Below are 24,079 nucleotides of genomic sequence, written 5' to 3' on the forward strand. Positions count from 1 at the left end.
GGTTTCATCTTCTGTTTTGTCTATATGCACATCACTGTGATCCATTTTTAAACCTCTAACCCATTCTGCTGTTCTTGCTATAATGGACATAATTTATAGGGGAAAAAAAACATCTCCTTTGAGTAAAGTGTCTGCTTCAGTTGCATTTCTAATGGGATCCTCTGCACACCACAATTTTTCATAATTGCTGGTGCAATTAGATCATATTAATGGAGCATTACATTTTGGAAATAAGTTCTACTCTTACTGCCCTTTTTTTTTTTTTTTTTTTTTTTAAAATCACATCAGTAGCTTTCCCTACACATTTCTGAGGTGACGTTTCACATGGTGTTTTGAAAGAATATTTTCAACTACAGTTTAACTGAACTTATGCCAGTGAAGTGTTGTCTTTTTGAAAGCAAGTATCTAATATTTTTGCTAATGTGATCATTCCCTAACACAAATTCTTAGAAGCACTATTTGAAAATTTTATTTTCATAAACTCTAGAGAACGTTTCAGCCTTCAGGTCTCGTGAAGCAATGTATAATTCCCCCAGCCTTTGTCCCAAGGCTGCAAGCAAACCTCACATTTTGTTTTGAGGGTAGGGTCAGAACACAGTGCTGGTTCCAGTACATGCCATTTCCTTTCACAGTACTAATGCTAAACAGGAAGCAGGGTGGTCTGCTGTACTCACTAGTGTCCTCTTCAGAGGCCAACCTTGGAACCCACTTCCCTTCTTCCCCATTTGATCGTCTCACCGCATCTGAGACTGAATCATGAATTGCTTTAGAGGGGCCTAGCCTTAGCAGAAGATTGCTAAGTGCAAGGCCACCCTATCAAGAAATCAGAAGTCCAGCAGCTCTGCTACTTGCTCTGAAGAAAAGCCTGGATGCCAAGACAGTAACTAGTGCCTTTTCTTTCTCTCACCCATAAGAAGACCAGTGCAGCACTCAGACTCTGTGGCTATTGTATCTTCTTGTGTGTTTGGCACAAAGTGAAGTTTATAGCCATATGGAAACTACTAGTCTTGGCATTTTAGAAGAAACGGGTGTTATCTATGTTTAATCTCCAAGCAGCAATGCAACCCAAAGCCATTAATTGTCATAATCCTACTTGTGTGTTAATAGCTCTAAGAAATTATCATTTAAAGTATACTTATCTTAAAACTAGGGAGGTCACATTTACTGCTGTTTTACTCGGAACAGCTTCCTTATTCCAGCACTACTAGTTTGGAATGTTCTAAGGTAATCTAAGACTGCAGGCCCTCAGCTGCATTCTGCAGCGTGTGAGCAGAACACGGGGGGATGGCTCCTCCTTGTTAATGCTGCTGAAAATGAGAAACCAGCTAAACAGCCTTCCTTAGGGCCTGCTCCTATGTAAGAGGAAGCAAGAGGCCTTATAAGAACTTGGACTGGATCTGGTAGTTGCAGCCAATATCTCCCTGCTGGTAGCAGGAGAGAACCAAAAACTACCCTTAGGAGAGCAGAACCAGCAGCAGGATACAGCTATGAGCTACCAGACACATCCAGGAAGTAAATCAAGGTAGTGGGAAGCTGGGCAGGTGGTGGTATTGAGGTTAAGTAGACATGAGGGGATGGAGACAGATAAGAACAATGCAGTAAAGTGGGAGGCCATTAAATGGTTTTATATACAAACAAAACTTGTGCATTCTTTAGATTTCTGTTACTTAGCTATGCAAAGAAATACAGGACCTTATTTTATAAAATCTTAATGGGTTTCAGTAAATACTGCTGTTCAAAGGGTAATGGAGTAGAGGAGAAGGTAATGTAGAATTGTTGGGAACTTAATTACCAGCATGATGACAAATCAGATTTCTAAACTGAACATAATCCAATGGCTGGAAGGTGAAGCTATACAAATTCAGAATGGACACAAGGTGTACATTTTTGATTGTTTCAATGGTTAATTAATCTATTTACCAAGGATCATTGAAGGATTCTACATCACTGACAATTTTTAAAGCAAGAAGGGATGTTTTTCTAAAAGATCTGCTCTAAGAATTATTTTGGGGATGTTCTTAGGCCTGTGTTACACAGGAGGCCAGACTAGATGATCACAATATTCTCTTCAGGCTTTGGAATCTATGAATAATACAATAAACACAATTTCTCCATTGGATTTAAAATCTGGAAAGATGACTGATTAATTTTAAGTGGAAGTCCCTCAAACATTGGTGTATTCTTGTGCTAATTAATTCTAAATCCTGGTACACTAGTAGTAGTGTAGAGAAAGGAAAAGTAGTGCAAAGACTCAAAATGTAAGACCATTTTAAATTACTCATCCTTGTTCAGCAAGGTCCTCATCCTAGATAGCAGGCCGTTAGTCAACTCCTAACACACATGTAAAAATGATGTCTTAGTGCCAGGATACAATTAATATATTTAGGACCAATGCCTAACAAGCATTATGAATTACATTGAGTAAATAGGTTTCAGAGAAGCAGCCGTGTTAGTCTGTTTCTGCAAAAAGAAAAAGAGTACTTTTGGCACCTTAGAGACTAAGAAATTTATTTGAACATAAGCTTTTGTGAGCTACAGCTCACTTCATTGGATGCATACAGACTAACACGGCTGCTACTCTGAAACTGGTCATTATGCCAGGCACTGAATTTAGCCATATGGAGTGGAAATCTATTAGGAATGCATCCGATAAAGTGAGCTGTAGCTCACAAAAGCTTATGCTCAAATAAATTTGTTAGTCTCTAAGGAGCCACAAGTCCTCCTTTTCTTATTGAGTAAATACAATTCTTTAGAAACTCTTCAAGCATTTCTGACAGGTTTCAGAGTAGCAGCTGTGTTAGTCTGTATCCGAAAAAGAACAGGAGGACTTGTGGCACCTTAGAGACTAACAAATTTATTTGAGCATAAGTTTTCGTGAGCTACAGCTCACTTCATCGGATGCACAGAATGGAACATACACAATCTTCTTACTGTGTGTGTATATGTATATATATATACACAAACACATACAGAAAACATGAAAAGGTGGAGTAAGAGGCTAATTAATTAAGATGAGCTATTATCAGCAGGATAGGTTCCTGGGTTAGTGTTTTTGTTGTGTGGTGTGTAGTTGCTGCGGAGTATTTGCTTCAGGTTGGGGGGGTTGTCTGTAAGCAAGGACTGGTCTGTCTCCCAAGATGTGAGAGAGTGAGGGATCATTTTTCAGGATAGGTTGTAGATCTTTGATGATGTGCTGGAGAGGTTTTAGTTGGGGGCTGAAGGTGACAGACCAGATCTTGGGAGACAGACTAGTCCTCGCTTACAGACAGCCCCCCAACCTGAAGCAAATACTCTCCAGCAACCACACCACACAATAAAAACACTAACCCAGGAACCTATCCTTGCAACAAAGCCCAGTGCCAATTCTGTCCACATATTTATTCAAGTGACACCATCATAGGACCTAATCACATGAACCATGTCATCAGGGGCTTGTTCACCTGCACATCTACCAATGTGATATGTACCAGCAATGCCCCTCTGCCATGTACATTGACCAAACCGGACAGTCTCTATCCAAAAGAATAAATGGACACAAATCTGACATCAGGAATCATAACATTCAAAAACTGGTAGGAGAACACTCCAACCTCTCTGGCCACTCAGTAACAGACTTAAAGGTGGCAATTTTGCAACAGAAAAGCTTCAAAAACAGACTCCAGCGAGAAACTGCTGAGCTTGAATTAATATGCAAACTAGAATACCATTAACTTGAGTTTGAATAAAGACTGGGAGTGGCTGGGTCATTACACTATTGAAGCTATTTCCTTAAGTATCCTCACACCTTCTTGTCAACTGTCTAAATGGGCCATCTTGATTATCACTACAGAAGTTTTTTTCTCCTGCTGATAATAGCTCATCTTAATTAATTAGCCTCTTACTCCACCTTTTCATGTTCTCTGTTTGTGTATAACAGATCTTCTTCCATTCTATGCATCCGATGAAGTGGACTGTAGCCTACAAAAGCTTATGCTCTAATAAATTTGTTGGTCTATAAGGTGCCACAAAAACTCCTGTTCTATTTAAGCATTAGTTTCAAATTATCCATACAAAGATCTAATACTTCCAAGGCAGTGCGAGCAATTGACCTTACAATGACATTCCAAAATCTGAATTAGGAACATTAATTTGACTAGTTCAAATCTTCTCCATATCTTGAGCAGAATTTGTTATACAAAAATAAGCACAATGTATCTACTCTGCCATAATTGTTTGTCATATAGATGTACTTCATGTTGAAAACAGACATGAAGTGATTGCTGTCTTATATGTGATTTAAGAAGTGATAAGATTTGATATGCAATAGATTAAAAATTGGGTGATAACCTAGGGAAAAGAGACTGGCAAACTTTACAACCAATTTTATTTCTTTACAAGTCTTCCATTTTGATTCTTATAGGATGTTTTTTGGACACATCAAAAATGCAGCTATAATTTTAGTTTTGACCATTGTTTCTTATAACACTTCACTTTTTCTTAATTCATTTATTAGTGCCTTTCCACTTCTAGGTGTATCCTGCTTGGTTTCTGATAGCTGTAAACAATTAATTGTATGCACCCTGATTAGTATTTAAGTTTGTGGTTAAAACAGATATTAGTTTGATTCGTAGCAACAAAGGGTCTCTGTCTTGCATACTCTAAATAGTAGTTTCTCAAATTCACTTTAATGTAGAACTCATTCTAGCAGGGAGTTATGTAGTCTAGTTGCTTAGTTTGTAATTACTGCCTCAAATTATATAGCAATATACAAAAGAATTTGTAGCATCTACTCATTTATTCAGCTTTCATAAAGGAACGGAAGCAACTGAAAGAGGAAGTCCTCTGTTCTTTCAGACCAGACCAGACCAGCGTAAGAGTCAAAGTGGGCGAACAAGGAAAAAGATCCTCTTTTCATCCATACAATAGTAAGTTTAGGCAGCAGCTGCATTTACATTTCCTCTGATGGACCCTCTTTCAGGCTAAAAGGAGGGATCACTTTGTGTAGTGAGATAACTGGAAACAGTAGAAGTCATCCCTTAAGGTAATAAGCTGCATGGCAAGGCCTGATCAGAAGCTAAACTGTGTGGGCTGATGGCTTCCCAATTGCAAATGTAGCAACTGGGGGCTGGTTTGGCAAGCTGCGGGTGTGTATTAGAGAAAGCTGCCACTGAGAGAAACTGTTATAAGCATGCCTGCGAGGGGAAGCAGAGACTCAGATCCTCAAAGATACTCCAGTGACCTAACTCTTAAGGCACCTAGATCTACTGTTTAGCCTCACCTGACATTCTCAAAACTGCCACTCAGCTGCTACCTAATACCATAGGTCATATGTTTCTGCCAATTGGCATTCACAAAGCTGCCTAAACATTGATGCCACCCCACAGTTAATGAGCTGCTCAGAGCCTTAGCACATGCCAAAAGTCCCAGAGGTCCCAAAGTGACATTCTCACACAAAGAAGGGTCTATCTTGCCAGCCAGGCCTGATCTTGTACATTTACCCTGAGCAAATCTAGGACCTGATACCTGTTTGGACATTGCTGCAAGTCACCAAGAGGTTGGGGTAGGGGGAGCAGAACACAGCACTCTCAAAAGATAGCCAGGAGCACAGGGAAAAATAGGGAGAGAGAGCAAGTTATTAAATATGAGCAAGGGGAAGGGAGTATTCAGCTGCTAGGGCATGGACTACCTAGGCAGGTGACCTGGCTTATGTGCCTTACTCCAGCTGAAGATGGATGCCTGGGCATCCAGAAAGGAAAGAGGCACCTCTCTGGCCTATCAGTGAGGCACATCAGGTCAGGTGCCTAAGCCACTCTCCTCGCCCCAGTTGTCTCCCCACCCCTTTCCTTGGCTTTTCACTCCTGGCTTCTTTAGGCAGCTTCTTGCTGAGCTTGCTGCCTTCTAAGGATCCTTTTCTTAGGCACTTAGCTCTCCCCATGCAGTGTGTGGGGAGCCTGGCTCTCTACCTTGGGCTTGAGGATTCCACCAGACAGCAGGCTACCCAGAGGGTAGGTGCTGTAATGCTGAGCATAACAACATAGTATTACTCCTAGATTTGCTAATCTCATCAAAGATATTAAAAATACTCAGTTGCAAATTAATGGCCCAAATACACTTGCTCAAGAGAGGCATGGTCTGAGCACTGGAAGCCAAGAATTGAACATTCTAATCTGGTTTAACCCTCCTCAGATGGTTTTGGGCAAGTCACTTTAGCTCGGACATAGTTTCCATATACATTGGGGGATAGGATACATTCCCATTCCCCCCAAGGAGGAGGTAAGGCTTCTTTAAAATCGTCTGCAGCTGAGAAGTGCTATTTTATTGATACTACTATTGAATATTCCAAAATGTGCTGTTCTGATGCCAGTGTTTACAGGATGAGTAACAGAGTGAAACATAACTGTTTGTGCCTTTCTGTTACAATAGATGTCCAAAGAATCTCTCTTGCCTATGTAGTAACTAGATCAGATATTGCCATACAATCAAAGTGAGTGTCCTACACATCTTAAAAAACATTCACACATTAGGACATATTCAAGTGATAAATAATGTGTTGCAGATGCATGAAAGCAATTTTACAAAAGAAAAAAAAGGTTTCCAGACATTTATTTCTGGAACTGTACACCCGGTATTAAAGTACAACAAATACAAAATAATGCTCAAAAAAATCAGTGTTTATGTACAAATATTAAAATCAATGCAACAATAGCGACTTCCTCTTGAACATCTGATACTAAAACTTGTTCCGATTGTCACTGGTTTAAGTCATTATACACAGGGTGCTTATTTCAAACTGGGAAAGGCTGAAATCACTGGTGGCGTAAGAGGGCCATAATCAGAACTATACTATTTTAAACAATAATCGGTAATTTCCTTCTTTAAGTGAAAAACATTAAAAAAATAGTAACCTTGTCATTTTATAAATTACTGTACTTAGTTTCCCCTTTGTAGATAATGTGCTTGTAACTCTGGGCAAATAGTGTCCCTGTTGGTCAGTTCATCCGTTAGTTTACATTCAAAGTTGAAATATTCACTAGAGACTTTGGTTATATTATGTAGTATTACTATGTTCTACTGGATCTGAAGTTTTCACACATTTTTGACCCTCAGTTTTAAAAATTAAAAACAGGAAACAATTGCACAATTCATTGACCTAATTGTACACAATTTAGTATTCTGCAAACAGTAACGTACATCCTTCAAGTAAATTCAGCAGTTTGACCATGACAAGAGGAAAAATAAACATTTAAAAATCTAGCATGAGAAGATGACATGACTAACAAAAGTAAAAGTATTGCTATAATCACAGCACCAGTTACACTTCTAAATGAATCAGCTATCCTCTTCAGATTCCCTGTACAGAAAATATACATCTACCAACACTGCAATTGCCCATTATGGATTTTTGGTTTGTTCATATGAAGAAAAAAAAAAAACATGGCAAAGGACAAAGAATTCATCACAGTTTGTTACAAGAATTGTGCTTCACCATCCAAGAATCAAGGCAATATAATTTCTTCATGTGGTTGCAATTCAGTTATCTTCAAGCTGACCCTTAAAAACGCAATTCTTTTAATAAACAGTAACAAGTTCTCCATTTAAATGTTTAAACTGAGAGAAAAACAGGTAAGTCCAGCTTTTAAAAGAAAAATTCAATAAATAGCTATTTTACAAGGATAAAGTCATAGTGGTACAAATTTATGAATGTCACATCAAGCATGCACAAAAATGTTACTATACACAAGTAGTCAGAAAATACTGAAATAGATATCTAAAAAGATATGCAGAATGTACATATTTACAAATCTTGCAAATTATTGCCTCATTTTAACAAGGAATTAAAAGTAAATGTTACCAGCTAGCTAGCCAAGAGGCTAAATAAGATTAGAATTTAAAAATCTATTAGACTAGCTGGAAATCACTTTTCTCTCATATCATTTTCTGAATTTTGGTCAAAAAAGTCTTTATTAAATAACTAAAGTGTCCATTCAACTTGCTGACAATCCAAACTTTAGACAAGTCTCTGTCTATATTAAGATCCCAGCAATGCATAGATAAACTGAATATATTACTGCATCAGCTAATGAGAATGGGCATGTTCATTTAAGTGCAACTGGTATAAGCATTCAGTCATCTTTGTGTAATGATTTTTATACAGACCAGCCACTGTAAACCCATAGTTAAACTTGTATGTATAACAATGAAAAAATATGGCTAGTATTTTACAAAAAGTACATAAAATGTGTTGATTCATAAACAAAAGAAACAAGGTACAAAGTTCAGCACAAAACACAGCAACAAGAAGCTGACAACTTGGCTACAAATGTCAGAGTACAACACAGGGCCAAGGCTACCCGTTATTTACTGTGTACTTACTAGAATTACATATTTCAGATTTAAGTTAAAGAATTGATAACAAATTATCGCTAACTACTTTTGTCCACTGTGCTAAACTAATTTTTATGGTAAATGTGCTATTGCGTAAACAGTTCAAAGCAATCTTCATTACAATGCTGTAAAGAAAACTCGGGGGTACGCTGCATCCAAAACTCCGGATGTCAATGCAGTTCACAGTATATATAATAAATACCCTCGTCCCTTTCAAATACTACCCAAAGTCTCTACTACTATATTACTCAGCATAACCTTGAAGCAATTACTACAAATATTACCAATGCAGTCAAACTTAAGCATTAAAAAAAATGCAAGCAAATTAGTGGCAATTAAATCTGCATTACAGACAGTGCAAAGAAAAGTCTGGGTGCGTGAGGGAAAGTCTACTGCAATTCAATTGTACTGGGCTAAACTTCAGAATCTTGTAAACAAAAAATGAAAAAAAGCACAAACCTGAAAGTTGTATGCTCTGGAAGCATATCACATACCAATACTATGTTTTGTCGGAATCTGTAACACAACTTAAATAAAAGGGTATTAAATGGAATCATTTATGGTCACCCAAAATTTCATCTGAATATTCACCAAAAAATTGATTGGAATAAACAATTATTTTGAGTATGAGATGCACTTGTACTTCTGTCAATCCCTATTGAGAAAAGTACTGAAATGCCATTTGGAGACAAATGACTTGCCAAAAGAAATAAACGTAATCCATACTAAAGAAAGTTTTCAAAATGTATACTTCAAGGTTGTACTGCACTATATAAAATCTAGATAGTCCCTCAAATGAACTGCAGTGCTCCAAACAATTTAAGGTGTGTCCCAAATATAAGCCATTTAGTGGTCAATCCTAAACTGTGCAGACTGTGGCTTTATACATCAGCTGCCTTAGAAAAAAGTTGATACACAATAACTGGTGTTATTTATTACATTACACTCTTCAAAGTTGTGGACAAAACCCCATCAGAATACAATATTCTAAAATGCATTTGTTTAGCCGATAAGTTTAAGTACACAGAAACCTTCTGGCAGTTAACTACTTCTGTGTAAGGTAGCCATGGCCTATATTTTTGCAACAGCATCTAAGTGTATGTCTTCACACTTTGCTCATACAGTCCCTTGTGCTCGCTTCCACCAAGATGAATTCGCTGCTTTGTAAACTGAAGTGCCCTAGTTTAGTATCACATGAGAGAAGGTTCCATTAAAAAACATCCTTGTTTGTGCAGTTTAAATTAAAGAAACCCATCCCTGCCTTTATAAAAAAAAATAAAATGCTACATTGAGCAGGAATCAGGATCTGTACCTGTAAACATTGTTATTCCACTGCATCTGTTACGGCAAAAGCCACTCCAATCAGTTCACAACTTCTTGCTGGTTTTGAGATGGTGACCTCTGTCTACAGGCTTTAAAAAAAAAATTGAAGCAGAGCTTAAAGCTGCACCAGAGTTCTCTTAATCCCAAACTCTGCCAAACATCATTGACATTTCCACACGTATGGATTGAAAAATGAAATTATTCTTGATAAATCAAGATATAGTTCTATACATACAAAGACATCACTGATGTCATAAAGTTCAAACTTCCAGTGAAAGACTAAGCAAACCTGACAGTTCTCATCAAGTTTGCTGCTGCATTAAGTACCCACTGTTTTTGTAGTTCACCACTGGAATCATTCTGAGTGAAGGGCAGTATGTTGGTGTAGAGCGTGGGCACTGATGAAACCATTTGTCTCATTTGCAGATATACTGCTGAAGTCAGCCACTGAGACGGCCATTTTGGCACTGGTAATATGATGTGTGTGGTTCTCAAAGTCCACACCCAAGTTATTTACAGAAACATCATTCATAAAGGATTCAGGGACTGCAATCCCCATTTTTAATCTCTTGGCAGGTCTCTCTGACTCTTCACTGCACATGTTCATCGGGTTTAACTCCGAGTGATAAAATCCAGTCTCAAATAAATTAAAACAATCATTTTCACCATTATTAGGCAAGGTAAGCAACTCTTCTGTTACAACAGGCACATGATTAACTGGTGCTCGGGGTAAGCTGTCCAGAGGAGAAAAGGCATCTTCCAAGCAGTTCACATCTGTAGAGTGGCAGACTGTAGCTACACTATTGGTCAATGCTGAAAAAAAAATGCACACAATTTAAATAAAAATAGACTTTGAGGTACAGTTACAACAGAAAACAGTCTTTTAAACTTCAATATTGATTTTTCTTGATTTACCTGTCAAGTCATTGGCAGTGATAGAGTTCAGAATGCTTAGCTGTTGATCAGGAATGGGCTCTGTTCTGCTGTTAGAAGTTAAGGCTGAAGAATGTACTGCTCCACCAAGGGCTTCTGCTTCATCTACCAACCGATCCATATAGTCCCTAGAAAGACATCCTTATATTAGAAACAGGTGTGTGACTAGGAGATGGATTTTATTTTTTTTAATTCAACATCACTGCAGCATTTCACCACCCTGATAAAAGTTGGAAAAACCTCTAGAGGCAGAACTGACAACAGAAAGGATATATTCCAAGCACTCTGTACTTACGTGACCCCTGGATGATGGTTGTACCTCTTCTTTCCAAACCTTGTTTGCTGAGCAAAGTAATCATAACGTTCGGATTTCTTCCACATGTAGTAGAATGCTACACATTCAGCAACTGTTCTAGTTCTCACCTAAAATGGGGCAGGAAGAATTAACACGCTTGTTAAAAAAAAAAGGGGGGGGGTGAAGGGGGCAGGTTTGTAGTACTCTCCATCTTCTCCATTCTCGTACATTCTCTTTAGTTAGATCATTCCCATAGCAAGAGCAAGTTACATTTTTGATTAAGAGAGTCATCTAATAATATAAATTTGGAAAATGTACTTATTTTATATCCACTCGATAAGACAATTTAATTTCTGTCCTGGACACTCAGTCTCAATGTAAAACTTATATTAAAAAAAAAAAAAAAAAAAAAAAAAAAAAGACTGGATTTTCTGTAGCTGAGTAGACTAATGGCTCAATCTCAGTTCATAACGGCACATTTTGACTCTTCATAAATTGTTAAGTTAAGAAAAAAGGGAGGAAAGCTAAGAGCAGTATGAAAAGTAATAAGCTAAAAGGGAAAATAATTAAGGTATAATGGAAACCCTCCTTTTTGTAAGGTTAGTTAGCGGAGACTGGTCAGTCTCCGACAACAACAGGTGTGTGCAAAACTAGACTATTAAAATGGAAGTAGTCCTCAGAGATGGTCTAGATGATCCAGAAGATCCATTTTATTTCTATTATCCCCATGAATCTACATGCACTGTGCAATTTGAGGCTTCATATATACTTGTTTCCCTTATACAAAGGAGAAAAAGTTTCTGAGAGTACCAATCCTTAAGTCTATCTAGGCTCTTATTCCATGTATTATTCCTTCCCCTCCATCCCCTTACAGTAGCGTCCATCCTTCCATTTGAGGGGTAGATGGGTCTCCTTGCTGAGTCAGTCACATCGCCACTCCTTAGCCAAAAGAATTATTGTTGAATGACAACTGCACAATACTCCACTTTCCTGCCAGCACCTTAGTGGCTGAGCCCTATGTGGCTGCAGAACTCCAAGCCCCTGGTGGCTAATGGAGATGGATAGGCTAATTAAGATGTATTTTATTATTTTGCCTGGTCTAGACTCAGAGAATGAATCCAGGGCAGTGCAAAGCCAGAGCAGCATAGAGTATAACAACAAAATTATATTATAAATGCATAAATGAATGCAATGTGAATACAACACTATTTCAGAGACTAATAAGTTGACTGATCTTGAAAATGTTGACTGTTGAATGATGTTTGTGAGCATGCAAATGATAAGTCAGCTATAATACATTGCCCCTTATTTCATTCTAGGCACTGCTTCTGATAAATTAGTTGCTTTTATAGATTTTAAGTGACTAAAATACCATTCTCTCCATCCAATTTAAGTACATAACACTTACCTTATTTTTCTGTATGAGATGAAAATCTTTCCCATAAATCAGAAGTGCATGTTCAAAGTTTCTGCATTCTTCTTCTGTCCAAGCTGTCATCTCTTCTAGATGATTCCCAAAATAAGAACAGCACTTATTTTCAGATAATTTCCATCAGATACTGAGTTACAAACATTTGTACTGATAAGATTCATGAAAATCCACATGCACTTTGAAGAGCAACGGCTAAATTCTTTAGAATTTTTCTTATTCTTAATACACTGAAGCCTCTAATTATACTCTGTTAGAAAACAGACTGAATCTGCTAATCATCAACTCTGGATGCACTCTTCGTTCAGTGAATGATGAAGGATAGTTACAGAGTTTCATTTATTAATTTTTTTTATTTTTAGTCGTCCAGGTCCAGGTGCACAAAAGGGCTTGGACACCTAATTGCTACTTTAAGTATCTAAATCCATCATTTAGGCACCACCAAGATCCTCAAAACCCTTGTTTAGCTGCTGCCTGACCATTGAGGCACATAAAATCCTTAGGTGCCAGAGTTTCCACCATTAAAGTTCCCTAGGCACATAAGTTTCTTTTTAAGTCTATGGCAGTTGAATGAGATTAGCACTATACAGAAAATGTTTCTGCAGTACCAAGCCCCAAGTGTGCCTTTGCTTTCATCTGTGCATAGGATGAAAGGGAACTACAGGGAGTGAAAGACCGACCCCTCTGTTATCTGTATGGATCAGCTCTACTAACTTTTAAGGAAAGCATAAAGTGGAGCTATCCTGTGCCGATGAAATACATTCAGGGTTCAGTCCAGGAAAGGGTGGGGCCACATCACAGAGCCAGCTATGGTTTCTTGATTCTCAAGCAGCCTTGGCATGAGTTAGAGCAGCAGTTCTATAAACTGCTGAGAAATGCCACAGTCTTGCTGTGCTCCACTTCCTCCCTATCCCATCAGAATAGGGAAGAGAACTGCTGGTGGTGTAGGAACTGGCTCTGCCAGCTTTACACCAGCTGAGAACTCCTCCAGTAGAAATTCCCAACTGGCCAGCTACAGTCACGTTACATCTACTTTGTCCCATTCAGGTAGTGAAAAGGGTAATGACCTAAGGCTGAGAACCTGGTCTCCATATTTCTGTACATTAAAACTTTGAAGAGAGTCTTAAAGTATTCCCTACTATTTCAGAAATCTCTTACCTTGAGATGCCTTTCCATTTGAGCAATACCTTTCAATTGCTTCTTTTATATTATGGTTACTTTTGAGTAGTTCATAGAGTGCCTATGAAATTAAGGAAATATTTTTGTTTAAAAACAAGTCATTTAAAGTTTGTAGCTTAGCAGTTTAAGATACCGTGTCTAGCTTCAGTGATCAAATCGCATAACAGTCAATTAATTTTTAACTATATGACATGAAAATTTCATAAACAAAACAAAAAATGTAAACAAAAAGTTACATACCACTTAAAATAAGGTTTCACAAGAAAATATAGGTGGATATCTAAATCTGGATGTGAGTTATACTGAGAACTGTTTGCTTAGAACATAATCATATACACATGCTGTATCACAAACATTGATATTATAGACCCCAATCCTGGCAATCCTTATTCACATGCTTAATATTAAGTATATGCTTAAGTACTGGCAGGATCGGAGTCTTACTTTGCACTTCCTATGAAAAAGAAATGTTTGACTATTTTCTTACCTGTTACACATACGCACAAAGAGAACGCACACTAGTTTGAAGGCAATGTGTCACAAATGGATAGGATATAAAACATACTTGTTCATTGTCCCGTGTGTGTATTCCTTCAGGAATTCTTCCAATATTTTTTTCATTTCCAGTTCTTAACGAGGTCTCAAAAAGGTATTCTTTAACCTTAATCTCTGAAAGCACCTCAGGTCTCCAAAGTAACTGATCTTCATTTTCATACACTGTTAAGAGGCAAATCCATTGAGATACAAATAAGGTTATGAGTGTGAGTGAGAGAGCATGCACACCTATCCTCTTGTTTTTGATACTGTAGACCAAATATCAGCAGATGTAAATTTATATGGCCCCATTGAATTTATATACATTAGCTTCTGGCACAAATGTTTTAGAACTACGATTTAAGAAATCAGCAGCTTCCCCAAAAATAGAAGACAAGAAAATAGCTAGAGGTAATCAGATCAAACATATTGACAGCACCTCGTCACATGCACAAATACCAAATACTTCACTGAAGAGATATGCCTTGCACTGTGCCACAAAGGTGAACAGATTCAGGCTATATTGGAAAAGGAGGGAAGGGACTGAATTCAAAGGACAAGGACCTGTCGCCAAAAAAAAAAAAAAAAAAAAAATCTACTGGCCACTAGGGAATTCAAATCAAGAAATGTATGCATATTTACACATGACAAAGTTGGGTGTTTTACAAACTAGTGAATATAGTCACATCTCTGTTTGCTTAGAGTTGCACACAATCCTTGAAAACAGTAAAAAAGAATAAACCAATAAATGAGCAGTAAAAAATATGAATTCTAGCACTACATTTATTCCTCACTCAGTTCAAACACTTTCCATGCTGTAAAAAAGCAGGTCACTAAGCAATCACTGTCTTCAAAAAAACTTGTTGCTATATATTATTAAAAGGGCTGTCTTGAAGCTAATATTGGGATTTCTGGCTCAAATAGTCATCAACTACTAGCGTAAGGGACATACAAGTTCTGTAATGAGTTTGGGTTGTGAATTTATACATCTTATGTCAAATCACATTGGAAAAAATCTAATATGCAAGTAAGTGGCTTTTATAAATATCTTCTACGTATATCAAAAAACAAGACATGACTTGAGCGTTAATTATCATTAGCAGCAAACATTCATTCAAATTTAAAACCCAGTTTGCCTGCTATTAAAATATTTAATGTTACGAACAGACGTTTTTGACATTACGTTTAACATTTCCTACAGTCTGAAAACAATGCAAAATTAGATAAATTATCTGATCCAAGGCAGTCAAAGGAATCAAAGGCTGCTACTGCCCAATAGAGTGAGAAGGATCTGCACCTCCTAAAATGAGGAGGGATTTAAAAACAAACAACCCAACCAACCAACCAACCAACCAACCAACAAAAACACCCCCGTCACCTTATAAGATACTTTTGCTACCCAAGAATAGAAGATGCTTTCACAAACAGTAACATTACAAGACTGAATTTAGAGCTGGCCCACGGAACACAAAGACCACGCCACCAGAATCACCACTGCTTTTGTCACTGTTACCAAAAATGTACATTTCATGTACTTCTAATTTCTAAAATGAAATCTTAGGAAAGGTCAGGAGTTTTATTAAAAGACAAAAAACCCATAACAAGACTACTGTAATATTACAGCTGTATAAACCTCTCAGCTGTTCTCTCCTACACCCGATCCTGAGGCTTTCCAGATATCATTTTTTCTTTAATAGCCAAACTACTTAGCACTATATTCAACTGTTTTAAGGCGGTCGTATTTCCCTATCATTGTATTTAACTTTAAATTGTTAAAAAAGTAACTCCAGAAAGGAAACAGAGGAATAAAAATAGAAAAGGAGTACTTGTGGCACCTTAGAGACTAACAAATTTATTAGAGCATAAGCTTTTGTCCAAATGCATCCGATGAAGTGAGCTGTAGCTCACGAAAGCTTATGCTCTAATAAATTTGTTAGTCTCTAAGGTGCCACAAGTACTCCTTTTCTTTTTGCGAATACAGACTAACACGGCTGCTACTCTGAAACCTGTGAATAAAAATAGAGTTATAGACAAATGGCATAACGGAGTCTGAAAACACCAAAAGCACCCACAGGCTTGTGTTTGATTAGATTTGTTTTCCGATAGAATTTTACAGGTAGAAAAGGTAATTCAAAACAATTTTGAAAGTATACAGAAAAAATAATGAATACCATCCAGTTACTGATGCACTCTACAATCAGGTCCAAGATTTCCGAATGTATCTGGTAGTGAGGAAGTTTCAGTTTTAATACTTACCTTTTCTGAATCCTACAGCTGTTTCTGCCCCAACTTTCTGGATGGTAAAGGTAATCAGATAAAAATCTCATCTAAACTGTATAAATTCACTCTTTTTCTACTGAAACTAATTTTTACTTCAATTTTAGATAGGGACAGAACTATGCAACAAATGGTATAAAGAAAAGAATGATCACAGGATTTCTCTCTTTCCAAAACTACTCAGCCAGTAAAAAGAAATTATTTAGAACAGTTTGTTGCTTAATGTTTTTCTGCAGCAGTTTTGTATCCCACAAAGCTGTGCCAGTCTAAAGGCAATACAATAATATTCTTTGATTATGGTTGAAGTGCCTGACCTCTTTAAAAGACAAGCAAGGATGCTCTTTCTGAAGATCACTGAATAATGGATCTCATGGTCAATTGCAGTTTGAATTTTCTGTGGGTAACAAGCTCTTCCTGGAGCCATTTTATGGTTCCATCTAGTATTATCCTCCTTCTGGTTTAATATTTGATTTTTCTTATTTCCTCCTTTTCTATGAGAATTTTATATCCAAAGTTATTCATTGGGATTAAATATTACAATGAGATAATTTAGTTGCACTGTTTTGTCTATTTTGTCTTGGCTACTATTGTTATAACTTCTGAAGTCAATTTTTTACCTCATTATTTTTAAGTAAATTTTAATATTTTTATTTAACTAAGCAGAAGTAAAACAGAAAAACTTACCCTTTTCGTCATCACTGTACTTGCCCAGGTAAGGTGGGATTTCAGCCTGATACTGTGAACCAACCATTATTTCCTGAAGGTTTAAAACAAAACAAACAAGCAAAAATCACACACGCACACACTTTTAACTTTACACTCTCAGACATGTGAGCATTAAAAATGTCAATACAAGATGGATTTGATTCCAAGATTAAAGCACTGTCTTAGATACATAAAAAAAGAATCTCAAATAAAAACAAATTGTAAGAAAATTCCACTGAGATTTATTATGTGTAAGTAATTAATACTTCAGTTACCTTCCTCAAATCTTCAGATGAATTACAAGTGTCTGCCTCAACATCTTCACCATCCGATTCCTTATCTCCATCATACGTAGTGTTTGCTTTATATGCACACACACACAAAAACAAGCGTTAGTTCGCAGTATTTTACAGTTTGCACATAGAGCTACATGACTGCATCTGTTTTACTTTACTTTAAAAGTAAACAAGAGCATTTGCTTTCATTTAGAGACAATGGTCAATAGCTCTTCTTAATAATTTGCTTTTCTGTGGAACTGCCGCATAAAAGTTAAACAGTAGAAGGTACTATCACTGCAACTGATTGTGTTAGAAATGGATAGCTGACTGTCAAAGGAAATAAAATACTTTTCCTACGTTAATTTGTCTCAATGGCACTGCAAGTATAGGTCTGGGGAACAAAAACAGAAAGATACTAGTACTACAATTTAACCCAGAGTTAACCACAGCAAAGTAATCTTAAAGGCAATTGTTCTCTACATTGTCCATTTAAAATTCTGTTATCCAGCTGTTTCAGGGCCATTTAAAATATTGAGCTAAACAAGTATGTATCAATTTGGAAAGAAGTATGAGAGAAGTATGGTAGATATATAAAATAACAAATAGTAGAGTAAAAGAAAGTTGATTGTGTGCTCCTCTTTACCCTTTCCTGTAAACAAGGACAAGAGGGCACTCCAAATAAAGGCCAAATTAATAACTGGGTATTTGTCAAGAAATTAATCCATCATATTTTTTCTGTGATCACAACTCAATGGAAAAGTATCAGATTCTATAGTAGAATCATCAGTAATCTCAACAAAAAATGATACCCTTAGAACATCCTGCAAAGTGCCAGTGTTCCTCAACTTCCAGTAAAATCAATGGTGTCGGCACCTTACAGGATTGAGCCCTAATTTTGTAACTGGGACAATCTTTCTATATATCTATACAGCGCTTAGAATGTTTCGGCACTACTATAGCATTAGTTTTCTTACATCTTAAAGGTCGAGGAAAGAAGTCTGTAGCTTCATGTGAAGTAACTGATGGTGTCAAGTCATCAGCAGAAGACTGTGTTTCTTCATCGTCACCTGACAAGAGGTCTTTAGCTATTTCCTCCTGTATCATTAAAGAAAGAAAATCAAAGAATAGGTTGGTAAGTCTTTGGAGCTAGCAAGTTAGAAGTTATATTAGCAAACACATTATCTAACTTTTTGCCAAAATTTATTCTATTCTTCTACACTCCCCAAAAACTTAAACACAAAAAAATCAGAATCATATTCCTAAGATTTTTGAAATATTGAAGAAACCCAAAAAAGTGGTTTTTACCACTCACTCCAGAGCTGACTGTGAGGTTCTTCATCCTGACCTCATTAAAAACCCGGGGGGCGGGGGGGGGGGAACAGAGTTGCCCCCAGTGAAAAAACCCACTGGGGATTGCCCCCAAACCTGAAGCAGCCCAGGGATCTCTGGAGACCCTATGGCTGTGCATCACTTGACCCCTCTAGAGTTTCCCCTAGTCCTCGCATCGCAACTCCACTGGTGCTACACTACCAGGAACTGATCACTGACCACGTCGTCCCCCAGAACTCTGTGGAAGAATTAATACAGTCCAGACCATATTTCTTTTTCTTAGGGTTCTCTGCAGGACTGCACAAAGGATTATGTGAATCCTGTTGTCCTGCCCCACTCAGTCTCCTTCTGCTAATAGTGAAAAGCAACTTCTACAGAGTTTGTAGATGCATCTGAGCCTCCCCCTTCCACACAGAGAAGTTGGAAAGGAAGAACTGCATATGGATATGCACCAGGTAACAATCCAGACCACATTTTTTTGTAACCACACGGTAACACTGAAATGTGCATCCTAATGGACTCTAAAGTGCCCAGCAGTCAGTTTAAAAGTTCAGGATAACTGGAAAAAAACATCTCCAAGAGTCACAATTTAAAACACTGAAGTTTCAGGTTTTATACTAATTGCACGATACACCCAGTCTCTGCATATATGAAAGTTTCTCTCTCACCTGCCACAAATCTAATACTTTTCATATCCAGTTGAAAGAAACACTCCGAAGTATTCAGGGGCAAGTTTTCAAATTAATTGTGTATCCACAGATATTTTGATAAGATATTTGAAGCCATAAATAATACTCCCCATCTTCACACACATTACTGAAAGTTCCACATTTAACTTTTTAAAAAGTGATATTAAACAAAACAAAATTATAAGTCTTTAACATTACAAATGACTCAAGAACTGGTTCTACTTTCTTTTATGCTCATTTAGCATCAATAACTTTAATGAAATTGTGCCTCATTTACAATTGTACTGTAAGTAAGTAAAATCAGAGTCAGATTCTCAATGTCCATTAAGACAACTAGTGTGGATACTTTGCATTCAGACAAATAGGTGTCAATAACTTTTGTATACCAAGAGAAAGACTAAGATCATGCAGGTTCTAGTTTTAAACTTAAATACAGATAAAAATGTTTTTGACTTACTTTGTCCAGAGTCATATCTGGCAGTTCATCCGCAAGTTCACTTGGGGAGCTATCTGCACTGGAACCTGCTATAACTGGAATTGTAGGTTCATAGCCATAGAAAGCCAGTAAATCTTCTAAAGGCATGCTTCCTTCCTAATATAAGAAAAGTTATAAATATTTAACATTTTAACATTGTCAAATACTTCATATTGTTGTACAGGCACAAAGGGACAAGATTAATTTTGAAATAGTTTAATAATGAATTGAAAAGGATTATAACTCTCCAATTCCAAAAAGAAGAATACTGCCTTTTTAGAAAAAAAATTGGGTATTTCAAATTTTTTGAACACATGGCTGAATTTGGCTCATAATCACATACTGAGGCACATTCAAAATCTGTTTCAAATTTCTCCGAAAATGATTTACTGGATATATACAAGAGAAGGCTTAGAAGTAAATATTAATTGAATATAAAAACAGTTTATAATCAGTTGATCCAGTGTAAAGTATGATTAACTAACTAAAATTTCTTTATGATACCAGATACACCGGACCCTCGCTAGAACGCGGGGTTCAGGATCCATGTGCATTACCGCGTTATAGTAGGGGCCGCATTACCATGGATCCCAATTTAAAATTTGGGATCCATCACTGCGCTATATGCGAATCCACGCTCTAGCAATGCGCGCTCTAGCAAGGGTCCACTATATATTTAAAAATATGAAATAGTGAAGCAGGAAGCAACCATATTATCAACTTAAAGACTGACAAGGTGGCAAGATGTTATAATCACAGCTGCAGCCAGAGACACAAAAAGCAGCCAGCAACAGATTTTCACAGCAATTGTTAGTTTTTGCTTCTACCCACTCCCAAAAATACTTTTTATACTGACTTCCCAGTTGTTTTTTTTGTTTTGGGGAAGGAAGGAGGAGGAGAAAATAGGGAGACTGATGAAGAAGGTGAGCTGAGGAAGAACTGGGGAGGGCAACTGCATACCAGCAGCTTTTGATAATACTGTCTTGTTACATGTCATCAGGCTGTTTTTCCTATTCCAATTAACAAAATGGCAATTTCCAGGCATTATTCAGTTGCCTGATTCATATCAAGGGCGTTATAAAAATATTGTTTAAAATTCTTGTTGAACTCACATTCTGATTAAGTGATTTTTTTTCTTGTAGTCATCTAAGGCTCCAGCAAAGACTGCTCACAGTGAGTACAGTTAAGCACATGCTTAAATCTTTGCAGGATTGTGACCTAAAACAATATATCCTTTAATTTATTGGCACTGATTCTTTCTCTTCCAAAATAGCAGCAAATAGGTAATTTTGTGGAGTAATAGTTTACCAAGTGTAGTTTTTAAAACCATGTTATTTCTGATTTACAACTGCATGTATGAAACCTACAACAAAAATTGGTAATTTCTAAAGGACAGAGTTGGTGGTATGGAAGCCTACCAATGTGCAGTGTTGTCCCACATACAGCAAATACAACCTTGCACTATTAAACATATACAGCCAATTTCAGATCTGGCGTTACCAGGTGCATGTCCCTGGAAATCTCTGGACTAGATTTCTGCAGCTATGTGAATGGTGCTATAAGCAGCTCAGCAAACAGCAGTATAACTATCATCAATTTGACATTTAGTGGATGTGCAAAATGGGTGACACACAGACAAGGATGAAGATGGGGTGTAACAAGAAAAGCTACTAACAGAAGAGTGTAAAATAAAGCAAGAGGGGCCAAGTTATTTTGCCCATTTACAGAACGGCACATTGATGCAAGCTAAACTCACTTACACCCATTTTCTGACTCAGAACCACCATTAATTTGGCCCATCATACTTAAACAAGGCTATGGAATAAAGCGATTGATGGTAAGAATGAAATCATGGCCATGATAAAATAGTTTATACTGTGCTTTATCAATATTCCGATTTGAAGTGAAGCTAGTCCTCATTAAATACTATTTGTGGTGTATGCTTTTAATATATTTCCCTCTTAATAAAAAGAGGAACTGATACAGTGGTATCAGATACTATAAACACAAGACAAACTAGTTCCATGGGTAAGTAATTTCTCTTCCAAAGCAAAAGCACTACTGTCATATTAATTAGAAGGGAAGTACTTTTAATTAACACAGCTCTGAAATCTTTGAAACTGATCTACTGAGTCCTGTGGTAACTTCCCACTGAAGAGTTCCACTTCCCACTTATATCCAATAGCTAAATCTGACTATTTTAAATTGGCTGCAAAGGCATTTACTATTGTTTCAATGGAATTTCCTTAAACAAGATAAATGAAAAAGAAGGTAGAACATCCTTTGTATTTACTAAAGTAAGTACAGTGTAGCTGTATGATTAGAAAAAGAAGGTCAAAAGCCACTCTCCTACCTTTTCTAAATCTTCAATTTCAGAGCTGAAGTTTTTGCCCTCCTCCATCATTTCCTCCTCTTCAAGAGTTCTCTCATCATCATAGTCATGTACCAACATTTCAGCAGTAGGATCAAAATCATGATCCTCAGAAGATAAAGAGCCAACTACAAGAAAAATAATATGAATCACTTTACCAACATACAAAGCCATACTATAATCAAAATAAGATTGTGTGCATTCTTTTAAATGGAAGGTCAATCCTTACTCTATATCTAAAGAGTAACAAGTTTTCAAATGGCTTTAACTGGGCCTCCATTTTTGTACCTGTAAACTGTAGGTACAATTTTTTGCTCTGCAATTTGAGCCACTTGGAGATCTAAGGAGATTATGTTGAAAGTGATGCAAATTAGGTCAATTTCAGAAAGTCTAGTCCTATCTACACATTTTACTGTGTATAAGATAAGAACCATGAGATTCTTAAAAAACATGTCCAAAATGAGCATTATAATGTAAAATATAGTTCTGACACAAGGTTTTAGATTTGATGCTGTAACTAGAAGCAGAATGTTGCTTGTGGAGCCTGTTTTTGACCAGAGACTGTTTCACTGTTAGAATAACCAGCCTAGCTTCAAAGCTGTTCTGATGAATCAACTTTCTTTTAATAGCAAAATAAGAATTGAGCACCTATGTCAGAAGAATTTAGTCCCATGAATGAGATGTTTCATTAAAATTCATTGCTTTCTATGTAGTTTATTCAGAATGGAGGAACAAACTCCACTGGAGTTCTAATTCTCAAACAAGATACAGAACAAGAAACCGACTACATTCATTTATTAATTTATTTGGAATATAATGTAAGTGGCAACTATCTGGTCCAACAGAAATTGCTACATTAGTTAAGTGACTACCTACAGTGTTGTTGTTTTGTTTTGTTTTTTTAAACACAATTCTATTGCTTTGCATTTTCTAATTTAAATACATTTTTATGACAATATTAGAAAGGATGCCATTAGATTTAAAACATTTTAAAAAAATAAGTATTCTACACTACAAGACTACATTCATCATCACAGATTACTGAAACAAAGAACTTTAAAAAAGTAACTGTTCACTATTCTATTTACTTATTGCATTCCTTCAGCTAGGGAAGACAGACTAGCTAGTTACACTTTCTTTTCCATTCAGTTTCACTTTCAGGTTCTTTTGCACTAGCACTATGTTGCAATTTTTAGATCGCAGAAAGTGCCCAGAAATATTTTTGTTAGGAACTGATTTCAAATTTCATTGAAACATTCATATTGGTCTTAGGATTCATAAAAATATTCACCTTACTTCTGGGTTCAAAAGCAAAGTCTCATAATACTAATTTTTAAAGATCCTTCCCTTTATTGCTAACACTGAAGATTTTTAAAGCATTTAATTTCTTGTTCACTTTCTAGATTTAAACATCTACTTTCTTTTTCAACATTATTTTCATTATCCAGAAATAAAACAAACACTCAGTTTCATTTTCCAGTTCTCACTAGAACAATATTGTTTGAGTTCACAACACTGCAGGGAAACATTTCAAACCAAAAGTTTTTCCTTTTATATTTAAAAAAGCATCCATTAAAACTTGACAATTCATATTAGTTCTTGTAGAACTCTCAAAATTTACAGAGCCTAAAACTAGTTGATAATATCCTTTTAATTACAATAACTACATTTACATGTTGAATTTTTTAGTTACATTATTTAGACACTGCTCCCTCCCATAAAATGCAGGACATTATATATTCTGAAAACTACACTTGCCAATTGCTGCACTCCGTTGTTTTACATTTGTTTGTATAACTAAAGTGGAAAGCATATTCCATTTACAGTCTTTAAACAAAAATATACCATTTACTTATCTAACTTGGAATATTCAATAATGGATCTGACGAAGTATTTTT

The 24,079-nt window shown here is 36.6% G+C and overlaps 1 protein-coding gene across 7 annotated transcripts in view; it reads right to left on the reverse strand.

The window, feature by feature from the left end:
- Positions 1-6,565: 6,565 nt before the first annotated feature.
- MIER3 (MIER family member 3) overlaps positions 6,566-24,079 on the reverse strand; it is a 49,732-nt gene continuing 32,218 nt past the window's right edge. For 3 of the 7 annotated variants that reach the window (XM_043514637.1, XM_038403112.2, XM_043514639.1), the window contains 11 exons: positions 22,164-22,309; positions 19,793-19,927; positions 18,292-18,412; positions 17,315-17,400; positions 17,019-17,091; positions 14,089-14,240; positions 13,503-13,584; positions 12,324-12,418; positions 10,916-11,043; positions 10,603-10,748; positions 6,566-10,500 (listed from right to left, as the gene is read on the reverse strand). In XM_043514637.1, the coding sequence (XP_043370572.1) occupies positions 10,043-10,500; positions 10,603-10,748; positions 10,916-11,043; positions 12,324-12,418; positions 13,503-13,584; positions 14,089-14,240; positions 17,019-17,091; positions 17,315-17,400; positions 18,292-18,412; positions 19,793-19,927; positions 22,164-22,309 (1,622 nt within the window). In that variant the 3' untranslated portion in view covers positions 6,566-10,042. The remainder of the gene's footprint in view (positions 10,501-10,602; positions 10,749-10,915; positions 11,044-12,323; positions 12,419-13,502; positions 13,585-14,088; positions 14,241-17,018; positions 17,092-17,314; positions 17,401-18,291; positions 18,413-19,792; positions 19,928-22,163; positions 22,310-24,079) is intronic. The other 4 variants (XM_038403113.2, XM_038403114.2, XR_006281393.1 and 1 more) reach the window with 3 other exon arrangements.

Source organism: Dermochelys coriacea, chromosome 5 (assembly GCF_009764565.3).
Source record: "Dermochelys coriacea isolate rDerCor1 chromosome 5, rDerCor1.pri.v4, whole genome shotgun sequence".
Classification (NCBI taxonomy): Eukaryota; Metazoa; Chordata; order Testudines; family Dermochelyidae; genus Dermochelys; species Dermochelys coriacea.